The 16,857-nt window shown below is 39.0% G+C and overlaps 1 protein-coding gene across 6 annotated transcripts in view; it reads right to left on the bottom strand.

Moving 5' to 3' along the window:
• The window catches only part of CPEB3 (cytoplasmic polyadenylation element binding protein 3), a 175,962-nt gene that overhangs the window by 85,196 nt on the left and 73,909 nt on the right, over positions 1 to 16,857 (bottom strand). For all 6 annotated transcript variants that reach the window (XM_029245196.1, XM_029245192.1, XM_029245195.1 and 3 more), the window contains one exon: positions 13,001 to 13,057. In XM_029245196.1, coding sequence (XP_029101029.1) covers positions 13,001 to 13,057 — 57 coding nt within the window. The remainder of the gene's footprint in view (positions 1 to 13,000; positions 13,058 to 16,857) is intronic.

A 16,857-nucleotide genomic window follows, 5' to 3' on the forward strand; every position in this document is an offset into this window, starting at 1 on the left:
TAAGGGTAAAGCCCTAATCCAACAGGACTGGTGTCCTTATAAGAAGAGGAGATACTAGGAGTGCCCGTGCACAGAGAAAAGGCCATGTGAGGTCACAACAAGAAGACAGCCATCTGCCAGCCCAGAAGAAAGGCCTCAGGAGAAACCAACCCTGCCAACACCTTGATCTTGGACTTCCAGTCTCCAGAACTATGAGAAAACAAATTTCTTTTGTTTAAGTTATCCAGTCTATGATATTTTGTTATGGCATCCCTAGTAAAGTAATACACCAGTCAATGGACATTTGGAAAAAAAAAGCCTTTATTCCTAACCACCAAGATAGAAAAGCCAGTATTTCAAACCTGTATAGTCCTTGAAAGTACCCAGAAATTCCCTTTAGGATTCCAAAAACTTATCATCCTCCAAGAGTTTGCTTTTAGTATCATAATCCAAGATTAATAAAGAGAAACTTCTCACCCAAATTTTCTTTGTTTTATTTCATTATTACTACCATAGCACTACTGTTTTCTATTAATCACTATACTTAAAGCTGTTATTTTATGAATTAAGATCAGAATTTAATAGGTGTTTTTGTGGATTGGTCAGAAAATCTAATTGTCATTAATAACATATGAAACTGCCCTACATTCTAAACAACTGAACTTTTGCAACATTCTGCTTCATTGCTTACAAAATCTTATAGGAAACCTACAGATCTTTAATCAATGTCCCAAACGAAACAGGAATTACTTCTATAACCAACACAAAGATGTTCTCCCTGGTTCTGCTAGAATACCTTAATCAAGAGTTAAGGTAAAAGAATAAGGAGGCTCACTTCAGTCTTTTCCAGTCTTTTCAAACTTTTTTCTAAGTAGCAGAACCCTCTCTCCTCCAACAAATGAACCCCAACAAATATGAGATATTTATTCCCTGAACAAGGCTGCTCAGGTTGAAGCAGCACAGGGATTCGGAGCTCCACCTGTCAGGTATCCCTCCCCATAGTAGTCCTTAAAGTACCTCCTTGGGTGCTGAGGTTCCATAGAACATGACTGGAAAACTGAAGACTCATGCTACATGGTAGGACAATTCTTTCTAGTTAGAAAGTTCTTTCTTATACTTGCCTCACTATTATCCTTCACCACAGACACCAGCCTTTTATTCGAGGGTCATTACTTTATCTCCTTTCGGTTTTCTTTTCTACAATGAAGTTATATTTAGCTACTCCTCATAAGAAATAGTTTTCCATACCCCACATCATCCTGAACATCCTCCTTCAGATAAACCTAATTTTCCAGTAAGACAGTACTTGCCTGTCCAAGCTTCTCATAAGAACAATCAAGGACGTTTACCATCTGATCTCTAACCACCTTTCAGATCCTCATTCCCACTATTCCATACATCAGACCCATACATTCCAGTCACACCAATTCAACCCACTCCTCTGATAGTATCATTATAATCACCTATCCAGTTAACATAAGGATCTAGATACCCACATGGTTTTTTTTGTGTTTTTTTTTTTTTTTTTGCAGTACGTGGGCCTCTCACTGTTTTAGCCTCTCCCGTTGCAGAGCACAGACTCCGGACGCGCAGGCTCAGCGGCCATGGCTCACGGGCCCAGCCGCTCCGCGGCATGTGGGATCTTCCCGGACCGGGGCACAAACCCGTGTCCCCTGCATTGGCAGGCGGACTCTCAACCACTGCACCACCAGGGAAGCCCCCACATGTTTTAACATCTGTTCTTCTCTGCTTCCTAGGAAACTCCTAATCCCCTTTTCCATTTCCATCCACTATTATTTTTCCAATCTTGTCCAAAATGGCAAATCCAAGGCTTCACTATAGCACCTTGTAGTGTCCATGCACACCTAGTATTAATTTCTGAACTACATTTACCATATAGGTTACTAATTAAATCTCTCAATATGTGACATGTTATCAAAGTATCACTTCAGAACTTCCAGGTCCATGTCTTAAATTTCTCATTAAAACAGAGAAAGATCATTTAAAATTTGTATGTCTGACAAGATTTCTCTGGAAATAAACCTAGGTAAAGAATCTCTGCATGGGGACTTCCCTGGTGGCGCAGTGGTTAAGAGTCCGCCTGCCAATGCAGGGGATGCGGGTCCAATCCCTGCTCCGGGAAGATCCCACATGCCAGGGAGCAACTAAGCCCCTGTGCCACAACTACTGAGCCTGCACTCTAGAGACAGTGAGCCACAACTTCTGAGCCCACACGCCTAGAGCCCGTCCACCACAACGAAGACACAATGCAGCCAAAAATAAATTAATTAATTAAAAAAAAAAAAAGAATTTGCCTTCTAATGCAGGGGTCGTGGGTTCGATCTCTGGTCGGGGAACTAAACTTCCACATGCCGCAGGGCAACTAAGCTTGCGCACTCTAGAGCCCATGTGCCACAACTAGGGAGAAGCCTGCCCGCCGTAACTGAAGAGCCCGTGCACCGCAACGAAAGATCCCGCGTACTGCAGCGAAGGTCCTGCATGCCGCAACTAAGACCCGATGCAGCCAAATAAATAAATAAATTTTAAAAAAAAAAAAAAAAAGAATGTCTGCATGATACTGCTATCACTTGTTGGAGAGAGTGGGCATGCATGTGCATTTGTTTCAGCTGGTGCCTATGCACCCTCACACCTGTGCCCTAATAGTATTCCACTGAGAGTAATTAATTACCACCTTACCTTTATCTCAGTAGCACATTGCTAAATGACACACTAACTGCCCTCCTGAAAAGCAAGAAAATCAAGCAAAGTTCTACGGATCCTAATCACATACCAGAATATTTTATATTTTACACAGACCCGTCTGTCCAAACCAGGTCTGAAAATGCCTACTCCATGCACCCAGATATCTGGCATATGTTCACTATACCAAAGTCTTCACTGTGTCTTGTGGTCTCTTCAAACTTTAAACACTCAATTTTTAGATTGTTCAGGACAGCCAATACTTGCTAACCCTACATGTCTGAGCCCCCAGATAATGTAGGAAATTATACAGAGGGGAGAGAGCGGGAACAAAACGGGTGCCGTTGTGCCCAGGCCCCTTAGTCAGCCTCCTCGTCTCCTCCCTACCAACAAGGCTCCTCTCATGTGGGAAGGAGGGCTCCTTCGTGGAGCAAGTTGTGGAAAGGAATGGACCTGAGAATTTGGGATGAACTCTGGCAACACAGAGGACTGCTCATTCCCCTCACCCATCCTGACCCCTCAAAGACAACTTCCTCTAGTAACCCGGACTTGGAAAAACCTCAGGGAACAATAAAAGCAGACCAAGCCTTGAGCAGAAAGAAACAATAGGAGGGAATACACAGCACAATCCTTATACTGTTTGATTCCTTCATGCTCAGATAAAGATAGACACTGGAAAGGGGTAGGGGGGCAGCACTGAATTTCTCAAGAGGTAACTACCTCTAATTGTGGTCTTTTCCACCCACCCCCCTCAACCAGGTTCACTCCCAGACCTATTAAATTACAGTCTCTGGTATGGGGTCACAAGTATTTTCTATTTTGGTTCCTTTTTTTTCTTAATTTAATTTTTTATTTTATATTGGAGTATAGTTGATTTAGAATGTTCTGTTAGTTTCAGGTGTACAGCAAAGTGTATCAGTTACACATATACATATTTCCATTCTTTTTCAGATTCTTTTCCCATATAGGTTATTTATTTTGGTTCCCATTTTGATTGTAGAGCCAGGATTAAGAATTACTGCTAACTCAAAAGGAAAAAAAGGGGGCAAATGGGTAGAAGAGGGAAGCATCACAGACTAGCATTTGTTAGGTATGTATTTCTTGCCAGGTTTGGTAATGGAGCATTGCACATTTAACCTTATTGCTGGTAAAGAAGGGATTAATGTGTCCATTTAAAATAAAAAATATGGGTAACTTTCCCAAGGAAACAAACAAATGATGGGTCCAGGATTTAAGCTCAGATAGGTTTGGTCCCTCCAAACTACATTATTTCCACTATATTAGGCTGGGAAAACAACAACAACAACTTTAGTCAGATAACAAAGGTATGCGTGTGTGTAGGCTAACAAAGAAAAGAAGGCAAAGTTTCAGGTACTTAACTTTCCCTCCGGATCACCGGCATACCAAGTCTTCGTCCAAGTCTCAGATTTCCAGTCTGCATATACTAGAGGCCTGAGAGGCAGTGCGTTAAAATTCCTGCCACTAATAAGGGAGACTACGTTGTAAAATTAAAACTGATCATTTTCAGAAATGCACTAATTCTCTACAATCAATAAAGTATTATTTAGTTAACTGCTACTAAAGGAAGCCTGAGTGATCTTTTTGGGAAAACCCAAAAGAGCAGAAATCACTGCTCTTTCGGATTAAAGGGCTGGTTAGCAGGCTAATCTGTGTGTCCAAGTCATAGATGATTATTTGCTGGCTGTATGACATCAGCAAGCTCCTTTACCTTTTTTAGAAAATGAGGACACTGCCATGTTTTAAACAAGGATGCAATAAAGATGAAAGGAATGACCATGATTCTCTGTTTTCTATCAAAGTGCCCCAATAGCAGAAGGAAACAAATCACAAAGCATTCTTAAAACTTGCTGAAATCTAGAAAATCTTTTGAAGTCTCCAGCTTTATCTGAAAAACTACATTCAGTTTCATATATTGCTCTATCACACAGCCATATTTTGTTTGGATAAGAGAATAATGCTGGGGTGAAATTGGTGCTCAAGGAAAATTTTGACCATGCACTGGCAAACCATTTTAAGCATTACAATGGCAGAGACAGGTGTGTGAAAGCACTTTGTAAACTGTTAATTGCTAGATCCATATGTTAGTACCATCTTCCAAAAGGAAACGTTAAAACAAATCTTTAGGAAGGAACTAAGGTGGACTAGATATTCTCTAAGGCTGTTATACTGTGCTTTGCACAGTCTCTCTGAGATATCTTTCCCTTTCTTCCAGTCTTCCAGACTGAGTACCTACTCTATGGGCTGGGCATTGCACTGGAAACCAACAAACAGCTATGAAAAGAAGTTCATTCTCTGCCCTCTTGAAGCATACATATTAAAGTGAAACACCAACATTAAAATAGTTAATTACAAGTGTGATGAGTGCTATAAAAGAGAAATCCAGGTTCTACTGCTGACACAAGTGGACAAAGCAAACAGGGAGGTCCACAGGAAAAAGGTAACTTTTCAGTTTCCTGCATCTTTATTATTAGGTCGAAGAACCCAAATCCTGACACTTTAGACATATTCACACACACAAAGAACTTCTTCCAAAATCCAGTAAAGTCAAGAATTTCAGAGTTCACTTCTTTACAATATTCAATGCCAGGCCATGTAGACCAGAAATATCACTCTATTTTTCAGGAAAAGAGGATTCATTAAGCATTCAGAGCATAAACAAGGTGACAAGTAATATTAGAAAAATGATTTTCCCAGAGACACTGAATTTGTGTGTGTTAAACTAGTATAAAAATAATACAACCACTCTTAACAATTAAGTATTTAAAGCAAAGGTTATCACCCTCAACCTGGAGGCAGAAGGTTCTGATCCAGAAGGTTCTGGCTCCATCATGTCACCCTAGCCAGTTCACATAGTCTCTTGAACCTCAGCTTCCCCATCTGTAAAATGAGAAGGTCAAAACAAAACAACAACGCCTTAGGTCCCCTACCATGTTCATGTGCAGCATCTACCCAAAATAGTTTGAAATTTGAGTATCGATCATTACATGTCCTTCTGATTACTATTCTGCATTTTTAAATTAGCCATCATTTACAATATATTCATTCCACAATTATATACTAATTTTACTTCTAAATCTGTTCAGAGAGAAACAGGGATCTTGTCTTCCAAAAGTTCAAAATACTCAAAGACAAAGTCTTTAATCTGAGAATCTCAAAATAATTCCTTCGCTATCTTATTACTCTGCTAAAAAAAAAAACCAAAAAACTATTTACTTATATCCACTCATGGTGAGCAGAAATACAATGTACTCTTCAAATTTTGGAAAATTCCATTTGAAATTCTAGCAAAACTGGCTCTATTCCCATTTTGGCATAAAAGCATCATGTGTTCAGCTCCCTCTGCCACTTCCTCTCAGCTGAGCCGCTCCCCAAGGAGTTCACTCTCAGCAGAGAATGAAAGGGAGCGGGGAGGGGGAAGAGGAGTCTCGGCAGCCACACCAGAGTCCGCCAAACGCAAAGTTCATACCAAAACCCCTTCACCTTGCCTCTGGCAGCCCTCAGTTCAAATAGAAATAGAAGTGAAGTCTTCTAAAATATTTTCAACGCATTAATAAGAGGAAAAAAGTGGAAGGCAGCATGATCTAAAGCTCCAAGTTTCTTGGTGCATCAGCTGTGTACAAGGTGTTAACAATCAATGACCTCAGAGTTTCTCAAGCAGATGAATGTCTTCTGGTTTTTTTTAAAGATATTAAAAATTTAAGTCTTCAAACATCCAAGGTTTTATTCTAGGACTCCTCAATTTATCAGTGTTTTTAAAAGTTTGATAAGGAAGAGTGATGGCAAACAATCATCCCTCCCCGTCAGAGCGAAAGTGGAACTTCAAATTTCTTTTTTTTTTTTTGACTTGTGGAAACAAATTTTTTATTTCATAATTATCATATGGGATAGCAAGTTTAGCTGTATTAAGTTCAAATTACTGGGTTAGAGGTTGCAATTAATAAGAAGCTGTAGAAGATACCTACTGATGTATAAGGCTCTACTGGCTTTATAGTTCAGCTGACAAATAAGGCACATAACTTTTGTATAATCTAACAGCACTTCAAATTTCTTATTCGCTTCATAACTTGGAACAGGCTGTAGTTACAAGCTGAGAGATATCAAAAAATGAATTGCATGAAAATTTTTAATTTAAATAAAACTGAACCTCTGTTACATTACAAAACTACTGTTTAGATCCTCTTCTCTAAAAAGACTATGCCCCCTACTTTCCAAATGTAGCAATACTAACACCTTATTTGTACCTGTGCCTAATCTCATCTACATCTCACAAAAATAATGAGGTAGAGTATCATAACTGTCCTCCTGTAGGTTTTTTTTAACTAAAGAGAGACTTAGGAGATTCAGAGACTTGCTCAACCAGAAGCCATCCTTATCTAAACATGACTCCTCCAAGAATCTAAGCCCTCCTCTGAAAAAAGGGGGACAATATTACTTCAAAGTATTCTTAAAGCTGTTGTATTTTCTGTCACTATAGATTAGAGTACGTTTGCTAGAATTTTATATTAATGGAATCATCTAGTATGTACTCTTTCTTTGTCTAGTTTTTTAAATTAAGCATAATTATTTTGAGTCATTCATGTTGTTGTATGAATCAACAGCTCGTCCCTTTTTTAAAATTAATTTATTTATTTTTGGCTGTGCGCAGGTCTTCGTTGCTGTGTGCAGGCTTTCTCTAGCTGCGGCGAGTGGGGGAAACTCTTTGACGTGGTGTGCGTGCTTCTCATTGCGGTGGCTTCTCCTGTTGCAGAGCATGGGCTCTAGGTGCGTGGGCTTCAGCAGTTGTGGCACGTGGGCTCAGTAGCTGTGGTTCACGGGCTCTAGAGCGCAGGCTGAGTAGTTGTGGCACACTGGCTTAGTTGCTCTGCGGCATGTGGGATCTTCCCAGACCAGGGCTTGAACCCTAGTCCCCTGCGTTGGCAGGTGGATTCTTAACCACTGTGCCACCAGGGAAGTCCAACAGTTTGCTCTTCTTTATTGCAGAATAGTATTCCACTGTGCAAACGTACCACAATTTGTTTATCCGTTCTCCAGTTGAGGGACATCTGGATTATTTATAATTTTGGCTATCATGAATACTGCTGCTTTAAACATTCACGTATACATCTTTGTGTGGACATTGGTAAATTCTTAAGATAGAACTGCTGCATCCTATGGTAGGTGTGTATGTTTAACTTTTTTAAGAAACTGTCAAACTGTTGTCCAAAATGACTATCCCATTTTACATTCCAAACATGACTGCAGAGCATCTTTAAAAGTGCCAAACATCATGAAAGATACAGCAACTCTAAGCCCCAAAGAAGGTGCATGTTTCAGTCAGGAGACAGAGACAGGAAGCATTTCACGCAGAAAAAAAGATTCACACAAAAAGAGATGGTAATATACTCCAGGACAGCCACTCTAGCCTATTAGTGATTTGTAGGTGTGCTGTCTTAAATTCCATCAGGAAAACCTCTATCTAAACACAAACAATGTAAGATATGTTTTGGAAGTCTAACATGCAAAGAAAAGGAAATCTTTAAAAGGCAGCACTAGGGCTTCCCTGGTGGCACAATGGTTGGGAGTCTGCCTGCCAATGCAGGGGACATGGGTTCGAGCCCTGGTCCGGGAAGATCCCACATGCCGCGGAGCAACTAAGCCCGGGCGCCACAACTACTCAGCCTGCGCTCTAGAGCCCGCGAGCCACAACTATTGAGCCCACGTGCCACAACTACTGAAGCCCAAGTGCCTAGAGCCCATGCTCCAGAACAAGAGAAGCCACCCCAATGAGAAACCCGCACACTGCAATGAAGAGTAGCCCCCGCTCGCCGCAAATAGAGAAAGTTCTCATGCAGCAACGAAGACCCAACACAGCCAAAAATAAATAAATAAAATAAATAAATAAATAAAACAAAAGGCAGCACTAAAGCTGATACAAGCAATCATGACAGCAGTTCACCTGAGCATTATCTACTAGGCCGCTATGCTAAACTTTACAAGATTAATATATAGCCACTTTAGTGATCATTATCTTCATTTTACAGGTGAAGAAACCAGAGACAAAGAAGTTAAGAATGTGGCCCCAAGGTCATACAGCTTCTAAGAAGTGGGACCAGATATGCTAGATTCTAAACAATGCTTTTCATGGCTATGCTAATTTATTGCTCATCTCCAGGTTTCACAAGCCTTCCAGCCTACTTGGAAGATACCTCCCTGAAGCTGAGTGATACTATCCCTTAGGCCACACTGCTCCCCCTGTTTCTAACGGTGTACTCATCAAGCAACTTCCTGATATTTCAGTTTTTCCAAGCCCATTCTCTACTTGAAAAAAGAGAAGCTGACCAGTCAAGAGGAATAAAGTGGATATACTCAGCAGTGATTCTCCTAGAGTAAATCACAAGACCAGGCATTCTGGATTTGACCATTAACTTGAGCATAAATTTGGTCACTTGACTAATGATGGAGCACCAATATCCTTTTCTAAGGATCATCATAACAGAGGAAAAAGCACCAAGTCAGGCATCAATCCCATATAAGCCCACAACTGCTAAACTCAACTCTATACCTAGAGTGCAGGTATACACACACGCGCACACATACACAAAACCCACATACAATCAAAGAAACAAAAAACACAAACTACCCTTAAGTGTTAGAAAAAATCTCGCTGATAAAACAGATATAGCTGGAAGCACTCTCATAGCCTCCTTCCTTCTCCAGCAGGAAAAATAAAAATACATTATGCAAACTTCTAGTGTCTTTGGTATAAGGGTGAAGAGGATGAAAAGAGGGCATTATTAGAAAGTTAAGAAAAAATACATTAACAGTTTAAATGGAAGGGGCATATTGTTTCAGAACTAACTGTATTTTGGAAATAGCAAACAAGTGGCAGATCTTACTGATGGATCAGAATTTCTTCCCATCTCCACTTCTGTATTCTACAATACTTGAGGACTAAAATTTTCAGTAACAGCCAAAATTTAGATGTGTCTCTTAGTTTCCTCCCCAAAGGTTGGCCTGCTAATTCTTAACTAAATTCATGGTCTTGAGTAGCAAAAATCAGGAGAGTCTTTGGCTTTACACAAATTTTGCTAGTCTTTCCACACCCTAAATATCTACAGGTTTACTGTTTTCTACAGTTGGTTTCCTACCGTCTTCTCCCAAGCTCCATTTTCTGGCTTCTAGATGTCATCAGCAGTGGTGATTCTGAGAGGAAGGTATAGGTGGAAGACATGCACTAGGAACACCGAAAAATGGGAAACTGGCCCATTCAAAGTTGGGCAGTAGTGGGGCTTCCCTGGTGGCGCAGTGGTTGAGAATCTGCCTGCCAATGCAGGGGACACGGGTTCGAGTGCTGGTCTGGGAAGATCCCACATGCCGCAGAGTAACTAGGCCCGTGAGCCACAACTACTGAGCGTCTGGAGCCTGTCCTCCAGAACAAGAGAAGCTGCGACAGTGAGAGGCCCGTGCACCGCGATGAAGAAACGAAGAAACGAAGACCCAACGCAGCCAAAAACAAATTAATTAAAAACAAATTAACTAATTAATTAAAGTTGGGCAGTAGTAATGAGAAGTGAGAATGCTCACCCTGACACCTCTGTCTGTCTCATCAAGTCAGGAGAGCTGACAACATGGTATTTTCAGGAGAGATTTGGGTTTGGGTGAGATCAAGGAAGTGAAAGAATGGGAGATTTTTTGAAGACATGGTGAATGGCAGCATTATGAACAGAGTTAGGAAGCATCAATTTTGCATACCAAAAATGGTTAATAAGAAAGGAACTACAACTGTCTCACATTTCCTTTTTTAAAAAATTTAACCCTTGACTCAATTCTTTTAAATTTTCTTAGCCAGTATCTTCTTGTCTGAAAATATAGTTCAACTTCAACCCAGCCCCTTTCAATAACTGTAAATTCTGAATTAATAAAGATTTAGTGATTTGTGACCTCATCTATATGAAGGCTGAGGGAAAATAAGAAGGACAGACCAGTCACAGGACAGTAACTGTTGAGCTGACAAATGGTAGGCATAAAAGGGAAGACAAAAAATACATAGGTGTGTTTGTGCATGTGTTACACATACATGTCACCAGATGGGCTGGGCCCAACTACACAAAAGGGGAAAAAAAGCTTTATCACAGCAAATCTGTCAAAACCTGTAGACCTCACAAGTATCTACCAAGGAGGATATTTTGTTTATTCTGATCATTTCAAGAAGAAGTCAACTTTGAAAGAGAACTGACGTATGCAAATGTCAAACCCCAGTGGTTTTTACGGTTTACTTTGAGGAGCCTATAGGGCAGGACCCACAAAGTCATTTGAAGATAGGTGTGCTCTGGTATCTGCCATTATGTTGAAATATGCATAACTCATCAACATGATATAGATATTGGCAAAATGACCCTTTTGTTACTTTAAAAAATATTACAACATCACAGAATCTTCATTCTGAAAGCAATCATTAAGATGACCTAATTCAGTCTCCTCATCTCTTACTAAGGATGAAGAAATTTCAAGGCTGAAAGGGGGATTTAAACAACACTTTCCACAAAGTGGAAAGAACATAAATGAAATCTCTTATTTAAAAGCAGAGATTAAAGAGAATCAAATCAAAGAGAATCAAAACCTTTTACAAACAAAAGTGTCCTTTAGCTTCATTTTTTACATGGAAAATCATAAATTATATCTTCTCCCTCTTGCAGAAGAGGACTTACACCATGTCAAATTAGGTCTTTTCTAAAATACACACTTATTCCTGCAGGCAGACACACTATCATACTGTTCTTTTCTTTTACATTCATTTCTAAATCCCATCATCTAACTGAAGTGTTTTCACAAAGTTTCACAAAATTGCTGTGGCTTGGCAAGTTAGGCATGTTTATTAATCCTCACCTCAAAAATACCTACTTTTAGAAAAAAAGTTAGAGGTAACAGAATCTAACTGTAAAGTGATCTTTCTTCTAGAAATCAGAAAATAGAGGTGGATAGTCTGGAGCTCCCATTGTTTCCAAGACCCTCAAAAAGAGGAGATACTAGCTATTTAGAACAAAATATGCATGGAGTGGATTAGGACCTGCATTATCAAACAATGCCAGCAGTGCTGGTTCTTACCAGTGCTCCTTGGAAGGTAGGCTACATGTCAGAACCAAAAGAAATATGGAATATATATTTTAGAGATAACCTAAAATATGCCCTAAGGAACACTAATGGCATTTCAACATCCTTACTCAAGCAAGAAGAAAAGGGGTAATATTGTAGACAACCGTAGATTTACCCAGCAGGTCTTCCATGTGTATTGAGAGTCAGCTTGTATGTCAGGGAGAATGAGAGGGGACAACCTGATATCACTCATTTGATAGAGGAGAAAACTTATATCCTGAGGGATTCAATGGCTTGTATGGTCCTTTAGACAAGGGACAATTTCCATTTAGAGACTGTTCTTCTGCAAAGCTATTTGGTCCACAGACACTAGGAAGGAGAGTTGATGCCAGCCAGATATTTCTTGCAGTATTATTTAATACAATGACTTTCTGGCTAATAAGGTTTTGATGCTCCAGAACCCAATCCAACAAGTATACTGACAAAACCATTTCTAAGCAGCAAAGCTATCGCCACTATTCCTATGCAAACTCCAGTAATGGGAAACACCTTATGTCCAGTTTGAAGCACCTGTTGGCTATCTACCACAATGAGAAAATTCTGAGTTACAATAAGTTGATTTATTTATTCACACTCTCTAGCCCAGTCCCTCTCTATCATCTCCCTCCTTCTTCCTCCCCTCCTTCCTCCCCCCTAACACAGTGGTATACAGCAAGGGTCAGCAAAGTTCTCTGTAAAGGGCCAAACAATAAACAGTTTAGGTTTTTTTGTCTCTGCCACTGTAGAACAAAAGTAGCCAAAGACAATCCATAAATGAATGGGTTTGGCTGTGTTTCAATAAAACTATTTACAAAAACAGGCGGTGGGCCACATATGGCTCACAGGGCTGTAGTTTGTCAACCCCTGGTTTACAGTAGCAGTTCTCAAACTTTAGCCTGCATCAGAATCACCTACAGAACTTGGTCATACACACATTTCTGGGCCCCATGCTTAAAGTTTCTGATTCAGCAGATCTGTAATGGGGCCTGAGATTTTGCATTTTTAATAAGTTCCCAAATGATGCTGATGCTGCTGGTTCAGGGTCCACACTTTGAAAACCATTGGTATAGAATAATGGTCTACACTGCACTCAGTGAAGGCTGAAATGTAATGAACAGCTGAGAAAGTGGAAATTACATGCTGTAGACTTGACTGCTAATTTTACAGAATATTTCATATGAAGACTTACTGTTAAGTGCCATAATATTATCTGTTCCTGGATGATGAAAATTTATTCCCATGCGTCCTAAAAAATAAAATAATTTTACTTTAAGCACAGAGAATGCTTAATATAATCATAAATACATTGTACAATATGAACATTACAAAAAACTAAAACAGATTAATCTATAACAATGCCATCAAAGGCCATAGCAGTTAAAACAGTTTTAAATCAAGTCATAAAACATACACATGAAAAATCTTAAAACAAAGCTAAAGTCTCAATAACAACAAAGAAATAAAACAAAACAAAAAAGAAGCTTCCCTTATAATAGGAAAAATTAACACATCTCCCACATTCCAATTTAAACATGCCACTCCCTGGATTAAGCATTTTATTTAAACAATTCATACTGCCCTTCAAATTCAAGCAGCAAAATAATGAATTCAAAGAAGTATACAAACTTGAAGCTTAGAGGGAATTAAAAGATAAAGATTTCACGGTGGCTCAAAAATGCAACATAATGATCAGAATGGCGACCAGAAGAAAGATGTAAAATTTATATAACAGATATAGTGGGGGACAACGACTGGCCTAAAAATTTAGGGTTCTTGTGCTGCCCCTACCACTCACTAGTTGTACGACCTTGGGCATAATGCCTGTGTCCAGACCTTTGTCCTTATAGTAACAGGGGGCTGGCCACTTGTTTTGTCTGCTTCCAAACAAACAATCATTTCTACATTTTTAAAAAGTTGTAAAAACAAACACAGAAATTAAAAAACAAAGAATAATGTGCAGGGCTTCCCTGGTGGCGCAGTGGTTGAGAGTCTGCCTGCCGATGCAGGGGACACGGGTTCGTGCCCCGGTCCGGGAAGATCCCACATGCCGTGGAGCGGCTAGGTCCGTGAGCCATGGCCGCTGGGCCTGTGCGTCTGGAGCCTGTGCTCCGCAATGGGAGAGGCCACAACAGTGAGAGGCCCGCGTACCGCAAAAAAAAAAAAAAAAAAGAATAATGTGCAACAGAAACTATATGGCCCACAGGCCTAAAATATTTACTCTCTGGCCCTTTACAGATGGTGTTAGCCAGCCTCTGTTCTATAAGATGACAAGTCTGAATAAGATATTTGAACTAATAGCCTCCAGGTTTAAGAGCAGAAGATGTATTAATTACTTGGGGAAAAGGAAGATGTATTAATTATTTGTGATTTACTTATCATATTCTGAGGTATTCAAACTAAACAATAAGCAACCAGTCACTGGAAAGTCTGCCTAAAAAACCCAATCACTGCTGAGCAGAATTTAAGGAAATGGCACATTGAGAGGGTCTTTCAATCTCTGACCTAGGAATATTCAGATATCGGTGTTGTTCCTATAAACTAGGGATGTTCCCTAAATGTTCTCAGAATAATAACGGGTTATCAAGAAATCCAAGCAAGCCCAAATTTAGCTCATTCAACTTCTTTTATTTCCTGTGCTACAATCATTTATGGTAAAGAATTATGTAGTTTACAACCACTATATCAAATAATAGTTTTTATACGTTTCTGGAACTACTTATGTTCTCTAACGTTAAGGGATGCCCCTCTCTGCAGTCCTCTAGAAGCTGGATCCTTTTTGTACTCTTTCCATCAGGTCTTGGGACTTTTCAACCTGGCAAGATGAAACTGAAAAGAAGCTCAGTAGTTTTCTAATTATCGTCCTCTATCCTACACCAATAACTTCCAATTCAGCCTTTCTAAAGATGCGGCAAAACAAGAGCCTTAGGCAATGTTTTGTAGATGAAGGCATCACTACTTGCTGAAAAGCAGAAAATTCTTTTGCCTTTCCTGGTATCCTTCCTAATTCTGTTGGCCTCTGACTTTAATGATCTCTAGATCAAGATCATCAACCAAAGGTTTTATACGAAACTCTAGTTCAATGTCAGAACCATCAGAACCAATTACTTAAATGTAATCTAATTTTTTCCCAAATTCTTTTTAGTAAACCACTTAAGGCTTCTTTAAGCTACTTTCTCTACTTCTTCAAAAATTAATGTTTACATTATAAAATACAATATATTTTCATTGGAGAAAAATTAGACAATACAGAAAAATGAAGAAAACAAGATCACCAATCAAAGACAAGCTCTGCTAACATTCTGATTTATAGCCTGCAAGTTTAGGAAGTATATATGTATAAAGGTTTCTTTTTTAAAATTAGGTTTATTTTATAATATTTTAAAAATTTATTATATAGTATGCCTTAAGTTTTACAGTTATTATGGGGTTTTGAAGGAGAGAGAAAATACCAACAGCAAAAGAAAAACTGACTCCAAATTCAGATGAGGCCATTTCTTTTTTCTTCCTTTTGTCCAACAAATACTGCTGTTTAATCAGCTGTGAAAATAGAAATCAAGTGTGTGACATCTGGTGATTTTTGTTAATGCAGTCTGGTGCTGCCAGCGTGACATTTTGTCACCTGTCCATGGTCTGCTATTTTTAAATTGTTCTTGTCAGCTAGCTATCTTTTAAGTATAGTGTAAAATATAAGGTTTCGAAAACTGGAAGGCATACTTAGTTTTACTGAGTTAAACGATGCTGTGGAAATCTGAGACCGTGTCCCACTTTCCCCACTGCACAAGGCCTGATAAATGGGGGTGGGAGAGGATGGAGGGGGAGGTTGGAGAATAGGGTTACATATGGCTATTCAGACTGTAAAAATCACAGTCTCATAAGCTCAATTCATATTTATATTTAAGATGTTAGTTATAAAAAACTGCCTCTACTGCTATTCAAAGTTTCAAACTAAACCCATACTTTCATATGTCCAAAATAAAAGCTGGAATTTTTATTAATTTGTAACTAATTATGAAAGTCACCTCTTCACTTCTGCAATTCCTTATGAGATAGGGAGCAACTGTCTTTCTCTAATCATCCCCACATGTTCTAAAAAGTCAAGTCCTTTGGAGACCTTTACATAACAGAATGTGAGTGCTGTGTTCTAGAAAACGTTATGAGACAATGCATATTCTACTAGATTCTATTTCCTACTAATTTTCTCTATAAAGTTGAAGAGACAGTCCCTCAGAAAAAGTATCTACAAGGTACAATAATGTGATATGTAAGAATACAATAAAATGGTGTTTCAAATTCCTTTTAAGGAAAAATTATGAAAGTATGGTACTATAATATTCGAAATGTGTTCCAAAGAACCACGAAGCAAAAAAGGTGAGCTTTGACCTGAGGTCAAATCCTTGTTTCTTTGCATACCAGTTGTGAATAATTTTTGGTATGTTATCAATTCCTTTGTGCCTACATTGCCTCATTTCAGGCTGTACTCTAGAACAATTAAATCAGAATTTCCAGAGGTAGTACCCAGGATTAAAGAACCCTTAACCTTTTTCTTACTCTCAGGTGATTATAGTGCTATATTGAAAGGATCATTGGGCAAATTAATGGGAATTACCTATAAAAACAAAATCACTCAACTTCTAAGCAGACTGATATGGGCCAAAGGGAGGTAGTACAAAATTAGAACTGGAGTAATAATTCAAGTACGTAAAGAGACTCTATATTTTTCTGAATAAACTAAATGTAATGAAGGTGCACTTTTTCTAAAACAAGGTGACCTCAACATTCCACAAAAGGGACTAATTTTCTGAAAGGCTCTGTAATACTAAATTTAAATTATGATGAATAAAGAAAAATGCCTCTATAATACCAAAGGGATGGCATTATTTCTTCCAAGTTTCTGTCAATTTAAACGTTTTAAAGCACTATTATCAGAGGATAGCTGCTATTTTTTCCCAGATTCAGTATACATTTGAAAAACAAACCCTTCGATATCAGTTCTCAGCTGACACCTGCTCTTTTCATTTTTCAAATTTCAGTTCCATGAATGGTGAA

Source organism: Monodon monoceros, unplaced genomic scaffold, assembly GCF_005190385.1.
Source record: "Monodon monoceros isolate NGI ecotype Baffin Bay Population unplaced genomic scaffold, NGI_Narwhal_1 Super_Scaffold_4, whole genome shotgun sequence".
NCBI lineage: Eukaryota > Metazoa > Chordata > Mammalia > Artiodactyla > Monodontidae > Monodon > Monodon monoceros.